The sequence below is a fragment of the Heterodontus francisci genome, chromosome 23 (genome assembly GCF_036365525.1).
Source record: "Heterodontus francisci isolate sHetFra1 chromosome 23, sHetFra1.hap1, whole genome shotgun sequence".
Taxonomy (NCBI): Eukaryota; Metazoa; Chordata; class Chondrichthyes; order Heterodontiformes; family Heterodontidae; genus Heterodontus; species Heterodontus francisci.
This window is the reverse complement of record NC_090393.1, coordinates 66,158,688-66,178,478: the sequence shown is the minus strand read 5'-3', so window position 1 is coordinate 66,178,478 and position 19,791 is coordinate 66,158,688. Positions and strand designations below refer to the sequence as shown.

The following is a 19,791-nucleotide window of genomic DNA, read 5'->3' as shown; positions in this document are numbered from 1 at the left end:
CTGGAAACAGCTACTTGAAGGTAAATCAGTGTCAGAGCAATGGGAGGTATTCAAAGGGGAGATTCAGTGGGTTCAGAGCAAACTGCATTGGAAGCAGTTCAGAGAAGGTTTACGAGACTAATTCCTGGAATGAACGGGTTGTCATATGAGGAAAGATTGGACAGGCTAGGCTTGTATCTGCTGGAATTTCGACTAGTAAGAGGCGACTTGATTGAAACATATAAGATCCTGAGGGGTCTTGACAGGGTGGATGTGGAAAGGATGTTTCCCCTTGTGGGAGAATCTCGAACTAGGGGTCACTGTTTAAGAATAAGGGGTCGCCCATTTAAGACAGAGATGAGGAGAAATTTTTTCTCTCAGAGGGTTGTGAGTCTTTGGAATTCTCTTCCTCAAAAGACAGTGAAAGCAGAGTCTTTCAATATTTTTAAGGCAGAGGTAGATAGATTCTTGATAAGCAAGGAGGTGAAAGGTTATCGGGGGTAGGTGGAAATGTGGAGTAATCAGTTCAGCCATGAACTTATTGAATGGTGGAGCAGGCTCGTGGGGCCGAGTGGCCTACTGCTGCTCCTAATTTGTATGTTTGTATGTAACATGTTCCCACAAAGAAAAAGGGTGGGATGGCCAAACATAGAGCCCCATGGATGTCAAGGAGCCTGCAGGGTAAGATGAGGCAGAAAAGGAAAGCTTATGTCAGACATCAAGAACTCAATACTACAGAAAGCCGAGAGGAGTATAGAAAGTGGAGGGCTGAAATCAAAAAGGAAATTAGGAAAGCATAGAGGGCATGAAAGAATATTGGCAAGTAAAATCAAGGTGAACCCAAAACTGTTTCATCAATACATTAAGAGTAAGAGGATAATTAAGGAAAGAACATGGCCCATAAAAGACCAAAAAGATAACCTGTGTGTGGAGACAGAAGATGTGGGTATTGAATACTTTGCATCTGTCTTCACAAAAAAGGGGGATAATGCAGATGTTGTAGTTAAGGAAGAGGGGTGTGCAGTATTGGATGTGATAAACATGGGGGAGAGGAATTATTAATGGGATTAACACTCTTGAAAGTGGATAAATCACCAGGGCCGAATGCAATGTATCCCAGGCTGTTAAAAGAAGCCAGGGAGGAAATAGCGGAAGGTCTGATCATCATTTTCAATCCTTACTGGATACAGGTATGTCATGTCTGACTAACTTGATTGAATTTTTTGAGGAGGTAACAAGGAGGATTGATAAAGGTAGTGCAGTTGATGTGATCTACATGGATTTAGCAAGGCCCTGGACCGAATGCTGATACTGCCCCCTCACGAGGGCCTTGCTGACTGGCCCCGGCAACCCCACCTCACCTTCTACGGGTCTGGGATTTCAACACTGGGCCTGGGTCCGGGGCCTCTGCAGTACCGGCAGTGGCCACTGCTCCCGGTGAAGCTGCCGATACTGTTGAACTGCCGGCCCTGTGATTAGTCAACAGTTCTTGGGGGTGGGATCGCCATCCCTATTAAGTGTTTAAAGGGACAGGGATCCCCCCTCCTTCAACATTGATGGCCAAAGATCGGAGGATCGCTCCAGGGGCCTGAAAAGACGCAGAGGTGGGATTCTCGCCCGACTTTTCAGCCCGACACCAGGACCCCCGTCTCCTGCACAAAGTCCAGCCCCTCATTACAGAAAGGATGTAATTGCATTGGAGAGGGTACAGAGGAGATTTACGAGGATGTTGCCAGGACTGGAAAATTGCAGCTATGCGGAAATATAGGTTAGGCTGGGGTTGTTCTCCTTGGAACAGAGGAGGCTGAGGAGAGATTTTGTTGAAATGTACAAAATTGTGAGGGGCCTAGCTCGAGCGGATGGGAAGGGCCTATTTACCTAAAGAGAAAGGACAAGGCAATAGAGCAGGATAGTGATATAGATAATGATAACCAGAGAGTGGCAGGAAGGGACAGAGCATATAAACTGAAGAGAGCACCAGCAGATAAGGCCAGAGTTTGCAAGAGTGCTAAAAAGACAGAATTAAAGGCTCTGTATCTAAATTGATGCAGTATTCATAATAAAATGGATGAATTGATAGCACAAATAGGAATAAATATGTATGTCCTGATGGCCATTTCAGAGATAAAATCAAAAAGTGCTGGAAATACTCAGCAGATCTGGCAGCATCTGTGGAGAGAGATGTCAGGTCAGTGCCCCTTCATCAGAACAGGCAAAGGTTAGAAATGTAATAGGTTTTAAGCAAATAAAGCGGGGGTGGGGCAAGAGATAACAAAAGAGAAGGTGTTGATAGGACAAGGTCACAGAGAATAACTGCAAAGCAGCTCATAGGGCAAAGGCAAAGAGTGTGTTAATAGTGTGGTGAAAGACAAAGCGTTAGTGCAGAGAGGGTGTTAAATGACAGAATAATGAAAGCCCTAGCCAAAAGCACAAACGTGAAAAAGAAGTGGGCAGGCACGTGGTAAAAAAAAGTGTAATGATGAAACAAACAAAAATAAAATGAAATAAAAATAAAAAATACAAAATAAAACTAAAAAAAAAAGGGGGTGACCAGTCATGCTCTGAAATTATTGAACACAATGTTCAGTCCGGCAGGCTGTACCGTGCCTAATCGGTAAATGAGATGCTGTTCCTTGAGCTTGCATTGATGTTCACTGGAACACTGCAGCAATCCCAGGACAGAGATGTGGGCATGAGAACAAGGGGGGGGGGTGTTGAAATGGCAAGCGGCAGGAAGCTCGGGGTCATGTTTTCGGACTGAGCGGAGGTGTTCCACAATGCGGTCACCCAGTCTGCGTTTGGTCTCCCCTACATTGATTAACTAGCAGTGATTTACTTGTACTTCTTTCAATGTAGTATACTGTATTCACTGCTCACAATGTGGTCTCCCCTACATTGGGGAGACCACATTGTGAGCAGTGAATACAGTATACTACATTGAAAGAAGTTAAGTAAATCACTGCTTCACCTGAAAGGAGTGTTTGGGGCCTTGGATAGTGAGGAGAGAGGAGGTAAAAGGACATATATTACACCTCCTGCGATTGCATGGGAAGGTGCCGTGGGAAGGGGATGAAGTGTAGGGTGTAATGGAGGAGTGGACCAGGGTGTCGTGGAGGGAATGATTCCTTCGGAATGCTAACGGGGGAGGGGAGAGGAAGATGTGTTTGGTAGTGGCATCACGCTGGATGTGGCGGAAATGGCAGAGGATGATCCACCAGGACGGTTTGAGGGCTCTCCGCTTCTTCCTTGAACAGAGGCCCAACCAGTCCCCATCCACCACCACCCTCCTCCGCCTGGCTGAACTTGTTCTCACAATGAACGACTTCTCCTTCAACTCCACTCATTTCCTTCAAGTGAAAGATGTTGTTATGGGTACCCGCATAGGTCCTAGTTATGCCTGTCTTTTTGTGGGATAAGTTGAACATTCCTTGTTACAGTCCTACTCAGGCCCCCTCCCCCAACTCTTTTCCGGTACATTGATGACTGTATCGGTGCCGTTTCCTGCTCCTGCCCCGAACTGGAAAACTTTATCAACTTTGCTTCCAATTTCCACCCTTCTCTCACCTTTACGTGGTCCATCTCCGACACTTCCCTTCCCTTCCTCAACCTCTCTGTCTCAATCTCTAGGGATAGATTATCTACTAATATTCATTATAAGCCCACTGACTCCCACAGCTACCTCGACTACACTTCTTCACACGCTGCCTCCTGTAAGGACTCCATTCCATTCTCCCAGTTTCTCCGTCTCCAACGCATCTGCTCTGATGATGCTACCTTCCACAACTATGCCTCTGATATGTCTTCTTTTTTCTTCAACTGAGGATTCCCCCCCACTGTGGTTGACAGGGCCCTCAACCGTGTCCGGCCCACTTCCCGCACTTCTGCCCTCACCCCTTCCCCTCCCTCCCAGAACCGCGACAGGGTTCCCCTTGTCCTCACTTTTCACCCCACCAGCCTCCACATCCAAAGGATCATCCTCTGCCATGGTGGTGATGCCACTACCAAACACATCTTCCCCTCCCCTGTCAGCATTCCGAAGGGATAATTCCTTCTGCGACACCCTGGTCCACTCCTCCATTACACCCTACACCTCGTCCCCTTCCCATGGCACCTTCCCGTACAATTGCAAGAGGTGTAATACCTGCACTTTTACCTCCTCTCTTCTCACTATCCAAGGCCCCAAACACTCCTTTCAGGTGAAGCAGTGATTTAATTGTACTTCTTTCAATGTAGTATACTGTATTCACTGCTCGCAATGTGGTCTCCTCTACATTGGGGAGACGAAACGCAGATTGGGTGACCGCTTTGCTTAACATCTCCGCTCAGTCCGAAAGCATGACTCCAAGCTTCCAGTTGCTTGCCATTTCAACTATCCCCTCCGCTCTCATGCCAACATTTCTGTCTTTGACTGCTCCAGTGAACATCAACGCAAGCTCGAGGAACAGCACCTGATCTTTCGATTAGGCACTCTACAGCCTTGCCAACTGAACATTGAGTTCAATAACTTCAGAGCATGACTGGCCTTTTTTAATATTTTATTTTTGAACCATGTGCCTGCTTTTCATGTAGTCAGAGCTGCTCATTATTCCACTATTAACACCCTCTCTGGACTAATGCTTTGTCTTTCATCACAAGCATTAACACACGTTTTGCCTTTGTCCCAGGACAGCTTTGTTATTTAATCTCTCCTGCCCTTTCACACACCTTCCCCTTTTTCTCTCTCCCATCCTCCTCCCCTTCACTTGCTTAAAACCTAATTATTTTCTAACCTTTGCCAGTTCTCATGAAAGGTCACAGACTTGAAACGTTAACTACGCTTCTCTCTCCACAGATGCTGCCAGACCTGCTGAGTATTTCCAGCACTTTTTGTTTTTGTTTCAGATGTCCAGCATTTTCAGTATTTTGCTTTTATTATAGGATTAATTAATGACCTCATAGTAAAGGAGCCTCTAGGCAACAGTGATCATAACGTGACAGAATTTCACATTCAGTTTGAGAGTGAAAAGTGTGGGTCTAAGACTAGCGACCTAATCATACATAAAGGCAATTACAAGGGTATGAGGACAGAGTTGGCTAAAATGAACTGGGAAAATAGATTAAAAGGTAGGACACTAGAGAAGCAGTGGCAGACAGTTAAGGAGATATTTCATAACACTTAGCAAAAATATGTTCCATTAAGAAAGACTCTATGAGAAGGATGCACCATCCATGGCTACATAAGTTAAGAATAGTATCAAATTGAAATAAAAAGGTGTGCAATACTGAGAAGATGAGTGGTACGTCATAAGATTGGACAGATTTTAGAAACAAGCAAAGAATGACTGAAAAATTAAGGAAGGAGAAATTAGAGTAAAAGAGAAAGCTAACTAGAAATATAAAAACAGATAGTAAGTCTTTCTACAAGTATTTAAAAAGGAAAAGAGTCACTAAAACGAGCTTAAACCCGTAGAGCATGAGACTGGGGAATTAATAATGTGAAACAAGAAAATGGCGGAAGTGTTGAACAAGTATTTTGTGTCTGTCTTCACTGTTGAAGACACAAAAAATCCCAAGAGTACTTGAAAATCAAGAGGTAATTAGGAGGGAGGAACTTAAAACAATCACGAGGGAAAAGGTACTGAGAAAACTATTAGAACTAAAGGCTGACAAGTCCCTAGGACCAGATAGCCTGCATCCTAAGGTCTTAAAAGAAGTGGCTGCAGAGTTTGTAAATGCATTGGTTGTGATCTTTCAAAACTCCCTAGATTCTGGAAAGATCCCAGCTGATTGGAAAATTGTAAATGTAACACCTCTATTCAAGAAAGAAGGGAGACAGAAAGCAGGAAACTATAGGCCAGTTAGCCTAACATCTGTCATCGGGAAAATTCTAGAATCCATTATTAAGGAGGTAATAGCAGGACATCTAGAAAATCATAATACAATCAAACAGAGTCAACATGGTTTTGTGAAAGTGAAATTGTGTTGACTAATTTATTAGACTTCTTTGAGGAAGTAACAAGAAAGGTGTGCTGTGGTGTACTTGGATTTCCAAAATGCATTCGATAAGGTGCCACTGCAAAGGTTGCTACACAAAGTAAGAACTTATGGTGTAGTGGGTACCATATTAGGATGGATAGAGGATTGGTTAGCTAACAGGAAGCAGAGAGTAGGGATGAATGGGGCATTTTTGGGTTGGCAAGCTGTAACTAGTGGAGTGTCACAGGGATCAGTGCTGGGGTCTCAACTATTTACAACTTATATCAATGACTTGGGGGTAGGGACCAAATGTACGGTAGCTAAATTTGCTGATGACAGATATGAAGGAAAGTAAACTATCAACAGGACGAAAGGGTCCACAAAGTGATTTAGATTGGTTAAGTGAGTGGACAAAAATATGGCAGATGGAGCATAAGGTGAACTTGTCCACTTTGGCAGGATGAATAGAAAACACAGAAACATAGAAAATAGGAGCAGGAGTAGGCCATTCGGCCCTTTGAGCCTGCTCCGCCATTCATTATGACCATGGCTGATGATCCAACTCAGTAACCTGTTCTCATTTTCCCCCAAATCCTTTGATCCCTTTCACCCCAAGAGCTATATCGAAATCCTTCTTGAAAACATACAATGTGTTGGCCTTAACTGCTTTCTATGGTAGCGAATTCCACAGGCTCACTAGTCTCTGGGTGAAGAAATTTCTCCTCATCTCAGTCCTGAAAGGTTTACCCCGTATCCTTAGACTATGACCCCTGGTCTGGACTCCTCCACCATCGGGAACATCCTTCCTGCATCTACCCTGTCAAATCCTGTTAGAATTTTATAGGTTTCTATGAGATCTCTCCTCACTCTTCTGAACTCCAGCAAATATAATCCTAAGTGACTCAATCTCTCCTCATACGTCAGTCCCGCCATCCCAGGAATCAGTCTGGTAAACCTTCGCTGCACTCCCTCGATAGCAAGAACATCCTTCCTCAGATAAGGAGACCAAAACTGCACACAATATTCCAGGTGTGGCCTCACCAAGGCCCTGTATAATTGCAGCAAGACATCCCTGCTCCTGTACTCGAATCCTCTTGCTATGAAGGCCAACATACCATTTGCCTTTTTGACCGCTTGTTGCATCTGCATGCTAACCTCCAGCGACTGGTGTACGAGAACACCCAGGTCTCGTTGCATATTCCCCTCTCTCAGTTTATAGCCGTTCAGATAATAATCTGCCTTCCTGTTTTTGCTACCAAAGTGGATAACCTCACATTTATCCACATTATACTGCATCTGCCATGCACTTGCCCACTCACACAACTTGTCCAAATCACCCTGAAGCCTCTCTGCATCCTCCTCACAACTCACCCTCCCACCCAGTTTTGTGTCATCTGCAAATTTGGAGATATTACATTTAGTTCCCTCATCTAAATCATTAATATATATTGTGACTAGCTGGGGTCCGAGCACCGATCCCTGCAGTACCCCACTAGTCACTGCCTGTAAAAGCTGTATATTTGAATGGAATTGCAGAACGGATCAAGGTTTCTTGGTACATGAATCACAAATAGTTAGTATGCAGGTACAGCAAGTTATTAGGATGGCAAACGAGCCATTTCTGGGGTGGGGGGGGTGTCGTTTTCGGGGATGTCGATTCCGGGGGGGGGGTCGTTTCTGGGTGCGGGCGGCGGGGGGGGGTGTCGTTTCCAGTGGGTATCTGTCCCGGGAGGGGAGGGGCGTTGTCGCTTTCAAGGAGTGTTTCGTTTCTGGGGGCAGGGGGGGGTTTGTCGTTTCCGGGGGGCGTCGTTCCCGGGGAGTGTGTCATTTCTGGTGAGTGGGGGGGGGGGGTGAGGTGTGGGGAGGTCGTTTCCGAGGAAAGTGCCGTTTCCGGCGGGAGGATGTCTTTTCCAGCGGTGGTGGAGGGGGCGGGGGGAGGTCGTTTCCCAGGGGGGTGTCATTTCTGGGGGAGGTGTCGGTCTGGGGCGAGGGGGTATTGTTTCCAAGGAGTGTGTCGTATCTGGGCGGGGTGGGGGCGTGTCCTTTGCATGGGTTCTGTTGTTTATATTGACTTATATTTTGTATCGATGCTTTTTTTCTGCTTCCCCTGGAAAGCTCATCGTGACTTTGGCCATTTCTATGGCTCCAGTTATATCGCTGCTCCTGATGGTAGTCGGACACCTGGGCTGTCTCGTACCGATGATGGGCTGCTTGTTGCTGAGCTTGATTTGAACCTGTGTCGACAGATGAATGATAAATGGACATTCAAGGTGAGTCAAAGCAACATTACATGACACAGTCTTTACTGCCCTGCTGTCCAAGCTCCTATACCTCCTTTTAAATGTTTCCCGCGAAGGTGACAACCTATTCCTTCCTGTGCACTGACGCCAGGGTCAGCTTCCACCCCTCGCATCCAATCCGTTAATATGATTATTTCCTTTCCCTCTGAATCCTCAGCCATCTCTGCTCCTCATTCTCCCCATTTCGATCACCAAGAACGATCCTTGCTACCTATGTCACCTTCGTCCCCCAGAAATAACTCCCACCCCAATTCATCCAACTTGTGCCCTGACCAGCTCCAGGGCATTATACACATTACACTGTTCTGTAATCAGCTCCAGCACCCAGAAAAAAACACCTTCAACATCTTCACCTTCAGAAACCCCCTGCAGCTTCCTCACTCCCCTCTCACTGTCCAGTCTCCATTCCCCACTCCCCTCTCACTGTCCATTCCCCAATCCTCACCCTCCCACCTCACTGTCCAATCCCCATTCCTCACTCCCCTCTCACTGTCCATTCCCCAATCCTCACCCTCCCACCTCACTGTCCAATCCCCATTCCTCACTCCCCTCTCACTGTCCATTCCTCATTCCTCACTCCCCTCTCACTGTCCATTCCCCATTCCTCACTCCCATCTCACTGTCGATTCCCTCTTACTCACTCCCCCCTCACTGTCCATTCCCCATTCCTCACTCCCCTCTCACTGTCCATTCCCCATTCCTCACTCCCCTCTCAATGTCCATTCCCCATTCCACACTCCCCTCTCACTGTCCATTCCCCATTCCTCACTCCCCTCTCACTATCCATTCCCCATTCATCACTCCCATCTCACTGTCTATTCCCCGTTCCTCACTCCCATCTCACTGTCCATTCCCCATTCCTCACTCCCATCTCACTGTTCATTCCCCATTCCTCACTTCCCTCTCTTGTCCATTCCTCAGTCATCACTCCATCTCTTTGTCCATTCCCCATTCCTCACTCCCCTGTCACTGACAAGTCCTCAGACCTCACTCCCATCTCACTCCCATCTCGCTGTCCATTCCCCATTCCTCTCTCCCCTCTCACTGTCCATCCCCCATTCCTCACTCCCGTCTCACTTCCATTCCCCATTCCTCACTCCCTTCTCTCTATCCATTCCCCATTCCTCACTCTCCTCTCACTGTCCATTCCCCAATCCTCACCCTCCCACCTCACTGACCATTCCCCATTCCTCACTGCCCCCTCACTGTCCATTCCCCATTCCTCTGCCTCCCAACTCACTGTCCATTCCCCATTCCTCACTCCTGTCTCACTGTCCATTCCCCATTCCTCATTCCCTGTCACTCTCCATTCCCCATTCCTCACTCCCCTGTCACTGTCCATTCCCCATTCCTCACTCCCATCTCACTGTCCATTCCCCAATCCTCACTCCCCTCTCACTGTCCATTGCCCATTCCTCACTCCTCTCACACTCTCCATTTGCTATTCCTCACTCCCCTCTCACTGTCCATTCCCCATTCCTCCCCCCTCTCACTGTCCATTCCCCATTTCTCACTCCCGTCTCTCTATCCATTCCCCATTCCTCACTCCCCCCTCACTGTCCATTCCTCAGTCCTCACTCCCATCGCACTATCCATTCTCCATTCCTCACTCCCATCTCACTATCCATTCCCCATTCCTCACTCCCCCCTCACTGTCCATTCCCCATTCCTCACTCCCCTCTCACTGTCCATTCCCCATTCCTCACTCCCCTCTCACTGTCCATCCCCATTCCACACTCCCCTCTCACTGTCCATTCCCCATTCCTCACTCCCATCTCACTGTCTATTCCCCATTCTTCACTCCCATCTCACTGTCCATTCCCCATTCCTCACTCCCATCTCACTGTCCATTCCCCATTCCTCACTCCCATCTCACTGTTCATTCCCCATTCCCCACTTCCCACTCACTGTCCGCTCCCCATTCCTCACTCTCGTCTCACTATCCATTCCCCATTTCTCACTCCTCTCTCACTGTCGATTCCCTCTTCCTCACTCCCCCCTCACTGTCCATTCCCCATTCCTCACTCCCCTCTCACTGTCCATTGCGCATTCCCCTCTCACTGTGCATTCCTCATTCCTCACTCCCCTCTCACTGTCCATTCTCCATTCCTCACTCCCGTCTCACAACCCATTCCACATTCCTCGCTCCCCTCTCGCTGTCCATTCCCCATTCCCCTCTCACTGTGCATTCCTCATTCCTCACTCCCCTCTCACTGTCCATTCTCCATTCCTCACTCCCGTCTCACAACCCATTCCACATTCCTCGCTCCCCTCTCACTGTCCATTCTCCATTCCTCACTCCCGTCTCACAACCCATTCCCCATTCCTCACTCCCCTCTCACTATCCATTCCCAATTCCTCATTCCCCTCTCACTGTCCATTCCCCATTCCTCACTCTCGTCTCACTATCCATTCCCCATTCCTCACTCCTCTCTCACTGTCCATTCCCCAATCCTTACCCTCCCACCTCACTGACCATTCCCCATCCCTCACTCCCCCCTCACTGTCCATTCCCCATTCCTCACTCCCCTCTCACTGTCCATTCCCCAATCCTCTCCCTCCCACCTCACTATCCATTCCCCATTCCTCACTCCTGTCTCACTGTCCATTCCCCATTCCTCATTCCCTGTCACTCTCCATTTCCCATTCCTCTCTCCCCTGTCACTGTCCATTCCCCATTCCTCACTTCCATCTCACTCTCCGTTCCCCATTCCTCACTCCCCTCTCACTATCCATTCCCCATTCCTCACTCCCCTCTCACTGTCCATTCCCCATTCCTCACTGCCCCCTCACTGTCCATTCCCCATTCCTCACTGCCCCCTCACTGCACATTCCCCATTCCTCCCTGCCCCCTCACTAACCATTCCCCATTCCTCACTCCCATCTCACTGTCTATTCCCCATTCCTCACTCCCATCTCACTGTCCATTCCCCATTCCTCACTCCCATCTCACTGTCCATTCCCCATTCCTCACTCCCCTTTCACTGTCCATTCCCCAATCCTCACCCTCCCACCTCACTGTCCAATCCCCATTCCTCACTCCCCTCTCACTGTCCATTCCCCAATCCTCACCCTCCCACCTCACTGTCCAATCCCCATTCCTCACTCCCCTCTCACTGTCCATTCCTCATTCCTCTCTCCCGTCTCACTATCCATTCCCCATTCCTCACTCCCCTCTCACTGTCCATTCCTCATTCCTCACTCCCCTCTCACTGTCCATTCCCCATTCCTCACTCCCATCTCACTGTCGCTTCCCGCTTACTCACTCCCCCCTCACTGTCAATTCCCGCTTACTCACTCCCCCCTCACTGTCCATTCCCCATTCCTCACTCCCCTCTCACTGTCCATTCCCCATTCCTCACTCCCCTCTCAATGTCCATTCCCCATTCCTCACTCCCCTCTCACTGTCCATCCCCATTCCACACTCCCCTCTCACTGTCTATTCCCCATTCCTCACTCCCATCTCACTGTCCATTCCCCATTCCTCACTCCCATCTCACTGTCCATTCCCCATTCCTCACTTCCCTCTCTTGTCCATTCCTCAGTCATCACTCCATCTCTTTGTCCATTCTCCATTCCTCACTCCCCTGTCACTGTCGATTCCCTCTTCCTCACTCCCCCCTCACTGTCCATTCCCCATTCCTCACTCCCCTCTCACTGTCCATTGCGCATTCCCCTCTCACTGTGCATTCCTCATTCCTCACTCCCCTCTCACTGTCCATTCTCCATTCCTCACTCCCGTCTCACAACCCATTCCACATTCCTCGCTCCCCTCTCACTGTCCATTCCCCATTCCCCTCTCACTGTCCATTCCCCATTCCTCACTCCCCTCTCACTGTCCATTCCCCATTCCTGATTCCCGTCTCATTTCCATTCCCCATTCCTCACTCCAATCTCACTGTCCATTCCCCATTCCTCACTCCCCTCTCACTATCCATTCCCCATTCCTCACTCTCGTCTCACTGTCCATTCCCCATTCCTCACTCTCGTCTCACTATCCATTCCCCATTCCTCACTCCTGTCTCACTGTCCATTCCCCATTCCTCATTCCCTGTCACTCTCTATTTCCCATTCCTCTGTCCCCTGTCACTGTCCATTCCCCATTCCTCACTTCCATCTCACTGTCCGTTCCCCATTCCTCACTCCCCTCTCACTATCCATTCCCCATTCCTCACTCCCCTCTCACTGTCCATTCCCCATTCCTCACTGCCCCCTCACTGTCCATTCCCCATTCCTCACTGCCCCCTCACTGCACATTCCCCATACCTCCCTGCCCCCTCACTAACCATTCCCCATTCCTCACTCCCCCCTCACTGTCCATTCCCCATTCCTCACTGCCCCCTCTCTGTCCATTCTCCATTCCTCACCCGCCCCTCACTGTGCATTCCCCATTCCTCACTCCCCTCTCACTATCCATTCCCCATTCCTCACTCCCCTCTCACTGTCAATTCCCCATTCCTCACTCCCCCCTCACTGTCCATTGCCCATTCCTCACTCCACTCTCGCTCTCCATTCCTTATTCCTCACTCCCCTCTCACTGTCCATTCCCCATTCCTCACCCCCCTCTCATTGTCCATTCCTCATTCCTCACCCACCTCTCACTGTCCGTTCCCCATTCCTCACTCCCCTCTCACTGTCCATTCTCCATTCCTCACTCCCGTCTCTATATCGATTCCCCATTACTGACTCCCCCCTCACTGTCCATTCCTCAGTCCTCACTCCCATCACACTATCCATTCTCCATTCCTCACTCCCATCACACTGTCCATTCCCCATTCCTCACTCCCCTCTCACTGTCCATTCCACATTCCTCACTCCCGTCTCACTATCCATTCCCCATTCCTCACTCCCCTCACACTGTCCATTCTCCATTCCTCACTCCCCTCTCACTGTCCATTCCTCAGTCCTCACTCCCCTCTCACTGTCCATTCCCCATTACTCACTCCCCTCTCACTGTCCATTCTCCATCCTCACTCCCCTCTCACTGTCCATTCCGCAGTCCTCACTCCCCGCTCACTGTCTATTCCCCATTCCTCACTCCCCTCTCACTATCCATTGCCAATTCCTCATTCCCCTTTCACTGTCCATTCCCCATTCCTCACTCTCGTCTCACTATCCATTCCCCATTCCTCCCTGCCCCCTCACTGTACATCCCCATTACTCACTCCCCTCTCACTATCCATTCCCCATTCCTCAGCCCCCTCTCACTGTCCATTGCCCAGTCCTCACTCCTCTCTCGCTCTCCATTCCCTATTCCTCACTCCCCTCTCACTGTCCATTCCCCATTCCTCACCCCCCTCTCACTGTCCTTTCCCCATTCCTCACTCCCCTCTCACTGTCCATTCTCCATTCCTCGCTTCCGTCTCTCTATCCATTCCCCATTCCTCACGCCCCCCCTCACTGTCCATTCCTCAGTCCTCACTCCCATCACACTATGCATTCTCCATTCCTCACTCCCATCACACTGTCCATTCCCCATTCCTCACTCCCCTCTCACTGTCCATTCCCCATTCCTCACTCCCGTCTCACTGTCCATTCCCCATTCCTTACTCCCCTCTCACTGTCCATTCTCCATTCCTCACTCCCCTCTCACTGTCCATTCCTCAGTCCTCACTCCCCTCTCACTGTCCATTCCCCATTACTCACTCCCCTCTCACTGTCCATTCTCCATCCTCACTCCCCTCTCACTGTCCATTACTCAGTCCTCACTCCCCTCTCACTGTCCATTCTCCATTCCTCGCTTCCGTCTCTCTATCCATTCCCCATTCCTCACGCCCCCCCTCACTGTCCATTCCTCAGTCCTCACTCCCATCACACTATGCATTCTCCATTCCTCACTCCCATCACACTGTCCATTCCCCATTCCTCACTCCCCTCTCACTGTCCATTCCCCATTCCTCACTCCCGTCTCACTGTCCATTCCCCATTCCTTACTCCCCTCTCACTGTCCATTCTCCATTCCTCACTCCCCTCTCACTGTCCATTCCTCAGTCCTCACTCCCCTCTCACTGTCCATTCCCCATTACTCACTCCCCTCTCACTGTCCATTCTCCATCCTCACTCCCCTCTCACAATCCATTCCACATTCCTCACTTCCCTCTCACTATCCATTCCCCATTCCTCCCTCCCCTCTCACTATCCATTCCTCACTCCCCTCTCACTGTCCATTCCTCAGTCCACACACCCCTCTCACTGTCCATTCCCCATTCCTCACTCCCCTCTCACTGTCCATTCCCCATTCCTCACTCCCCTCTCACAATCCATTCCACATTCCTCACTTCCCTCTCACTATCCATTCCCCATTCCACACTCCCCTCTCACTATCCATTCCCCATTCCACACTCCCCTCTCACTGTCCATTCCCCATTCCTCACTCCCATCTCGCTGTCCATTCCCCATTCCTCACTTCCATCTCACTGTTCATTCCCCATTCCTCACTCCCATCTCACTGTCCATTCCCCATTCCTCACTCCCATCTCACTGTCCATTCCTCATTCCTCACTCCCCTCTCACTGTCCATTCCCCATTCCTCACTCCCCTCTCACTGTCCATCCCCATTCCACACTCCCCTCTCACTGTCCATTCCCCATTCCTCACTCCCCTCTCACTATCCATTCCACATTCCTCACTTCCCTCTCACTATCCATTACCCATTCCTCACTCCCCTCTCATTATCCATCCCCATTCCTCCCTCTCATCTCACTGTCCATTCCCCATTCCTCACTCCCCTCTCACAATCCATTCCACATTCCTCACTTCCCTCTCACTATCCATTCCCCATTCCACACTCCCCTCTCACTATCCATTCCCCATTCCACACTCCCCTCTCACTATCCATTCCCCATTCCACACTCCCCTCTCACTGTCCATTCCCCATTCCTCACTCCCATCTCTGTCCATTCCCCATTCCTCACTTCCATCTCACTGTTCATTCCCCATTCCTCACTCCCATCTCACTGTCTATTCCCCATTCCTCACTCCCATCTCACTGTCCATTCCTCATTCCTCACTCCCCTCTCACTGTCCATCCCCATTCCACACTACCCTCTCACTGTCCTTTCCCCATTCCTCACTCCCCTCTCACTGTCCATTCTCCATTCCTCGCTTCCGTCTCTCTATCCATTCCCCATTCCTCACGCCCCCCCTCACTGTCCATTCCTCAGTCCTCACTCCCATCACACTATGCATTCTCCATTCCTCACTCCCATCACACTATCCATTCCCCATTCCTCACTCCCCTCTCACTGTCCATTCCCCATTCCTCACTCCCGTCTCACTGTCCATTCCCCATTCCTTACTCCCCTCTCACTGTCCATTCTCCATTCCTCACTCCCCTCTCACTGTCCATTCCTCAGTCCTCACTCCCCTCTCACTGTCCATTCCCCATTACTCACTCCCCTCTCACTGTCCATTCTCCATCCTCACTCCCCTCTCACTGTCCATTCCTCAGTCCTCACTCCCCTCTCACTGTCCATTCCCCATTCCTCACTCCCCTCTCACAATCCATTCCACATTCCTCACTTCCCTCTCACTATCCATTCCCCATTCCTCCCTCCCCTCTCACTATCCATTCCTCACTCCCCTCTCACTGTCCATTCCTCAGTCCACACACCCCTCTCACTGTCCATTCCCCATTCCTCACTCCCCTCTCACTGTCCATTCCCCATTCCTCACTCCCCTCTCACAATCCATTCCACATTCCTCACTTCCCTCTCACTATCCATTCCCCATTCCACACTCCCCTCTCACTATCCATTCCCCATTCCACACTCCCCTCTCACTGTCCATTCCCCATTCCTCACTCCCATCTCGCTGTCCATTCCCCATTCCTCACTCCCCTCTCACTGTCCATTCCCCATTCCTCACTCCCCACTCACTGTCCATTCCTCACTCCTCACTCCCCTCTCTTTGTCCATCCCCATTCCTCCCTCTCATCTCACTGTCCATTCCCCATTCCTCACTCCCCTCTCACTATCCATTCCACATTCCTCACTTCCCTCTCACTATCCATTACCCATTCCTCACTCCCCTCTCATTATCCATCCCCATTCCTCCCTCTCATCTCACTGTCCATTCCCCATTCCTCACTCCCCTCTCACAATCCATTCCACATTCCTCACTTCCCTCTCACTATCCATTCCCCATTCCACACTCCCCTCTCACTATCCATTCCCCATTCCACACTCCCCTCTCACTGTCCATTCCCCATTCCTCACTCCCATCTCTGTCCATTCCCCATTCCTCACTTCCATCTCACTGTTCATTCCCCATTCCTCACTCCCATCTCACTGTCTATTCCCCATTCCTCACTCCCATCTCACTGTCCATTCCTCATTCCTCACTCCCCTCTCACTGTCCATCCCCATTCCACACTACCCTCTCACTGTCCATTCCCCATTCCTCACTCCCCACTCACTGTCCATTCCTCACTCCTCACTCCCCTCTCATTGTCCATCCCCATTCCTCCCTCTCATCTCACTATCCATTCCACATTCCTCACTTGACTCTCACTATCCATTCCCCATTCCACACTCCCCTCTCACTGTCCATTCCCCATTCCTCACTCCCATCTCACTGTCCATTCCCCATTCCTCACTACCGTCTCACTATCCATTCCCCATTCCTCACTCCCATCACACTGTCCATTCCCCATTCCTCACTCCCCTCTCACTGTCCATTCCACATTCCTCACTCCCGTCTCACTATCCATTCCCCATTCCTCACTCCCCTCACACTGTCCATTCTCCATTCCTCACTCCCCTCTCACTGTCCATTCCTCAGTCCTCACTCCCCTCTCACTGTCCATTCCCCATTACTCACTCCCCTCTCACTGTCCATTCTCCATCCTCACTCCCCTCTCACTGTCCATTCCGCAGTCCTCACTCCCCGCTCACTGTCTATTCCCCATTCCTCACTCCCCTCTCACTATCCATTGCCAATTCCTCATTCCCCTTTCACTGTCCATTCCCCATTCCTCACTCTCGTCTCACTATCCATTCCCCATTCCTCCCTGCCCCCTCACTGTACATCCCCATTACTCACTCCCCTCTCACTATCCATTCCCCATTCCTCACCCCCCTCTCACTGTCCATTGCCCATTCCTCACTCCTCTCTCGCTCTCCATTCCCTATTCCTCACTCCCCTCTCACTGTCCATTCCCCATTCATCACCCCCCTCTCACTGTCCTTTCCCCATTCCTCACTCCCCTCTCACTGTCCATTCTCCATTCCTCGCTTCCGTCTCTCTATCCATTCCCCATTCCTCACGCACCCCCTCACTGTCCATTCCTCAGTCCTCACTCCCATCACACTATCCATTCTCCATTCCTTACTCCCATCACACTATCCATTCCCCATTCCTCACTCCCCTCTCACTGTCCATTCCCCATTCCTCACTCCTGTCTCACTGTCCATTCCCCATTCCTCACTCCCCTCTCACTGTCCATTCCCCATTCCTCACTCCAGTCTCATTTCCATTCCCCATTCCTCACTCCCGTCTCACTGTCCATTCCCCATTCCTCCCTCCCCTCTCACTATCCTTTCCCCATTCCTCACTCCCCTCTCACTGTCCATTCCCCATTCCTCACTCCCCTCTCATTGTCCATTACCCATTCCTCACTCCCCTCTCACTGTCCATTCCCCATTTCTCACTCCCCTCTCACTGTCCATTCCCCATTCCTCACTCCCCTCTCACTGTCCATTCCCCATTCCTCACTGACTCTCACTCTCCATTCCCCATTCCTCACTCCCCTCTCACTGTCCATTCCCCATTCCTCACTCCCCTCTCACTGTCCATTCCCCATTCCTCACTCCCCTCTCACTGTCCATTCCCCATTCCTCACTCCCCTCTCACTCTCCATTCCCCATTCCTCACTCCCCTCTCACTGTCCATTCCCCATTCCTCACTCCCCTCTCACTGTCCATTCCCCATTCCTCACTCCCCTCTCACTGTCCATTCCCCATTCCTCACTCCCCTCTCACTGTCCATTACCCATTCCTCACTCCCCTCTCACTGTCCATTCCCCATTTCTCACTCCCCTCTCACTGTCCATTCCCCATTCCTCACTCCCCTCTCACTCTCCATTCCCCATTCCTCACTCCCCTCTCACTGTCCATTCCCCATTCCTCACTCCCCTCTCACTGTCCATTCCCCATTCCTCACTCCCATCTCACTGTCCATCCCCCATTCCTCACTCCCATCTCACTGTCCATTCCCCATTCCTCACTCCCATCTCACTGTCCATTCCTCATTTCTCACTCCCATCTCACTGTCCATTCCCCATTCCACACACCCCTCTCACTGTCCATCCCGATTCCTCACTCCCCTCTCACTGTCCATTCCCCATTCCTCACTCCCCTCTCACTGTCCATTCCCCATTCCTCACTTCCCTGTCACTGTCCATTCCTCATTCCTCACTCCCCTCTCACTGTCCATCACCATTCCTCACTCCCCTCTCACTGTCCATTCCCCATTCCTCACTCCCGTCTCACTGTCCATTCCCCATTCCTCACTCCCCTCTCACTGTCCATTCCTCACTCCTCACTCCCCTCTCACTGTCCATTCCTCACTCCTCACTCCCCTCTCACTGTCCATTCCTCACTCCTCACTCCCCTCTCACTGTCCATCCCCATTCCTCCCTCCCATCTCACTGTCCATTCCCCATGCCTCACTCCCATCTCACTGTCCATTCCCCATTCCTCACTCCCCTCTCACTGTCCATTCCCCATTCCTCACACCCCTCTCACTGTCCATTCCCCATTCCTCACTCCCATCTCACTGTCCATTCCCCATTCCTCTCTCCCATCTCACTGTCCATTCCCCATTCCTCACTCCCATCTCACTGTCCATTTCTCATTCCTCACTCCCCTCTCACTGTCCATTCCCCATTCCTCACTCCCACCTCACTGTCCATTCCCCATTCCTCACTCCCCTCTCACTGTCCATTCCCCATTCCTCACTCCCCTCTCACAATCCATTCCACATTCCTCACTTCCCTCTCACTATCCATTCCCCATTCCACACTCCCCTCTCACTATCCATTCCCCATTCCACACTCCCCTCTCACTGTCCATTCCCCATTCCTCACTCCCATCTCGCTGTCCATTCCCCATTCCTCACTTCCATCTCGCTGTTCATTCCCCATTCCTCACTCCCATCTCACTGTCCATTCCCCATTCCTCACTCCCATCTCACTGTCCGTTCCTCATTCCTCACTCCCCTCTCACTGTCCATCCCCATTCCACACTCCCCTCTCACTGTCCATTCCCCATTCCTCACTCCCCACTCACTGTCCATTCCTCACTCCTCACTCCCCTCTCTTTGTCCATCCCCATTCCTCCCTCTCATCTCACTGTCCATTCCCCATTCCTCACTCCCCTCTCACTATCCATTCCACATTCCTCACTTCCCTCTCACTATCCATTACCCATTCCTCACTCCCCTCTCATTATCCATCCCCATTCCTCCCTCTCATCTCACTGTCCATTCCCCATTCCTCACTCCCCTCTCACAATCCATTCCCCATTCCTCACTCCCATCTCACTGTCCATTCCCCATT

General features: G+C 50.4%; 1 protein-coding gene across 2 annotated transcripts in view; it reads left to right on the top strand.

Annotated features, from left to right (window-relative positions):
* Positions 1 to 19,791, top strand: part of upb1 (ureidopropionase, beta) — a 224,277-nt gene that overhangs the window by 155,348 nt on the left and 49,138 nt on the right. For both annotated transcript variants that reach the window (XM_068055441.1, XM_068055442.1), the window contains one exon: positions 8,050 to 8,204. In XM_068055441.1, the coding sequence (XP_067911542.1) occupies positions 8,050 to 8,204 (155 nt within the window). The remainder of the gene's footprint in view (positions 1 to 8,049; positions 8,205 to 19,791) is intronic.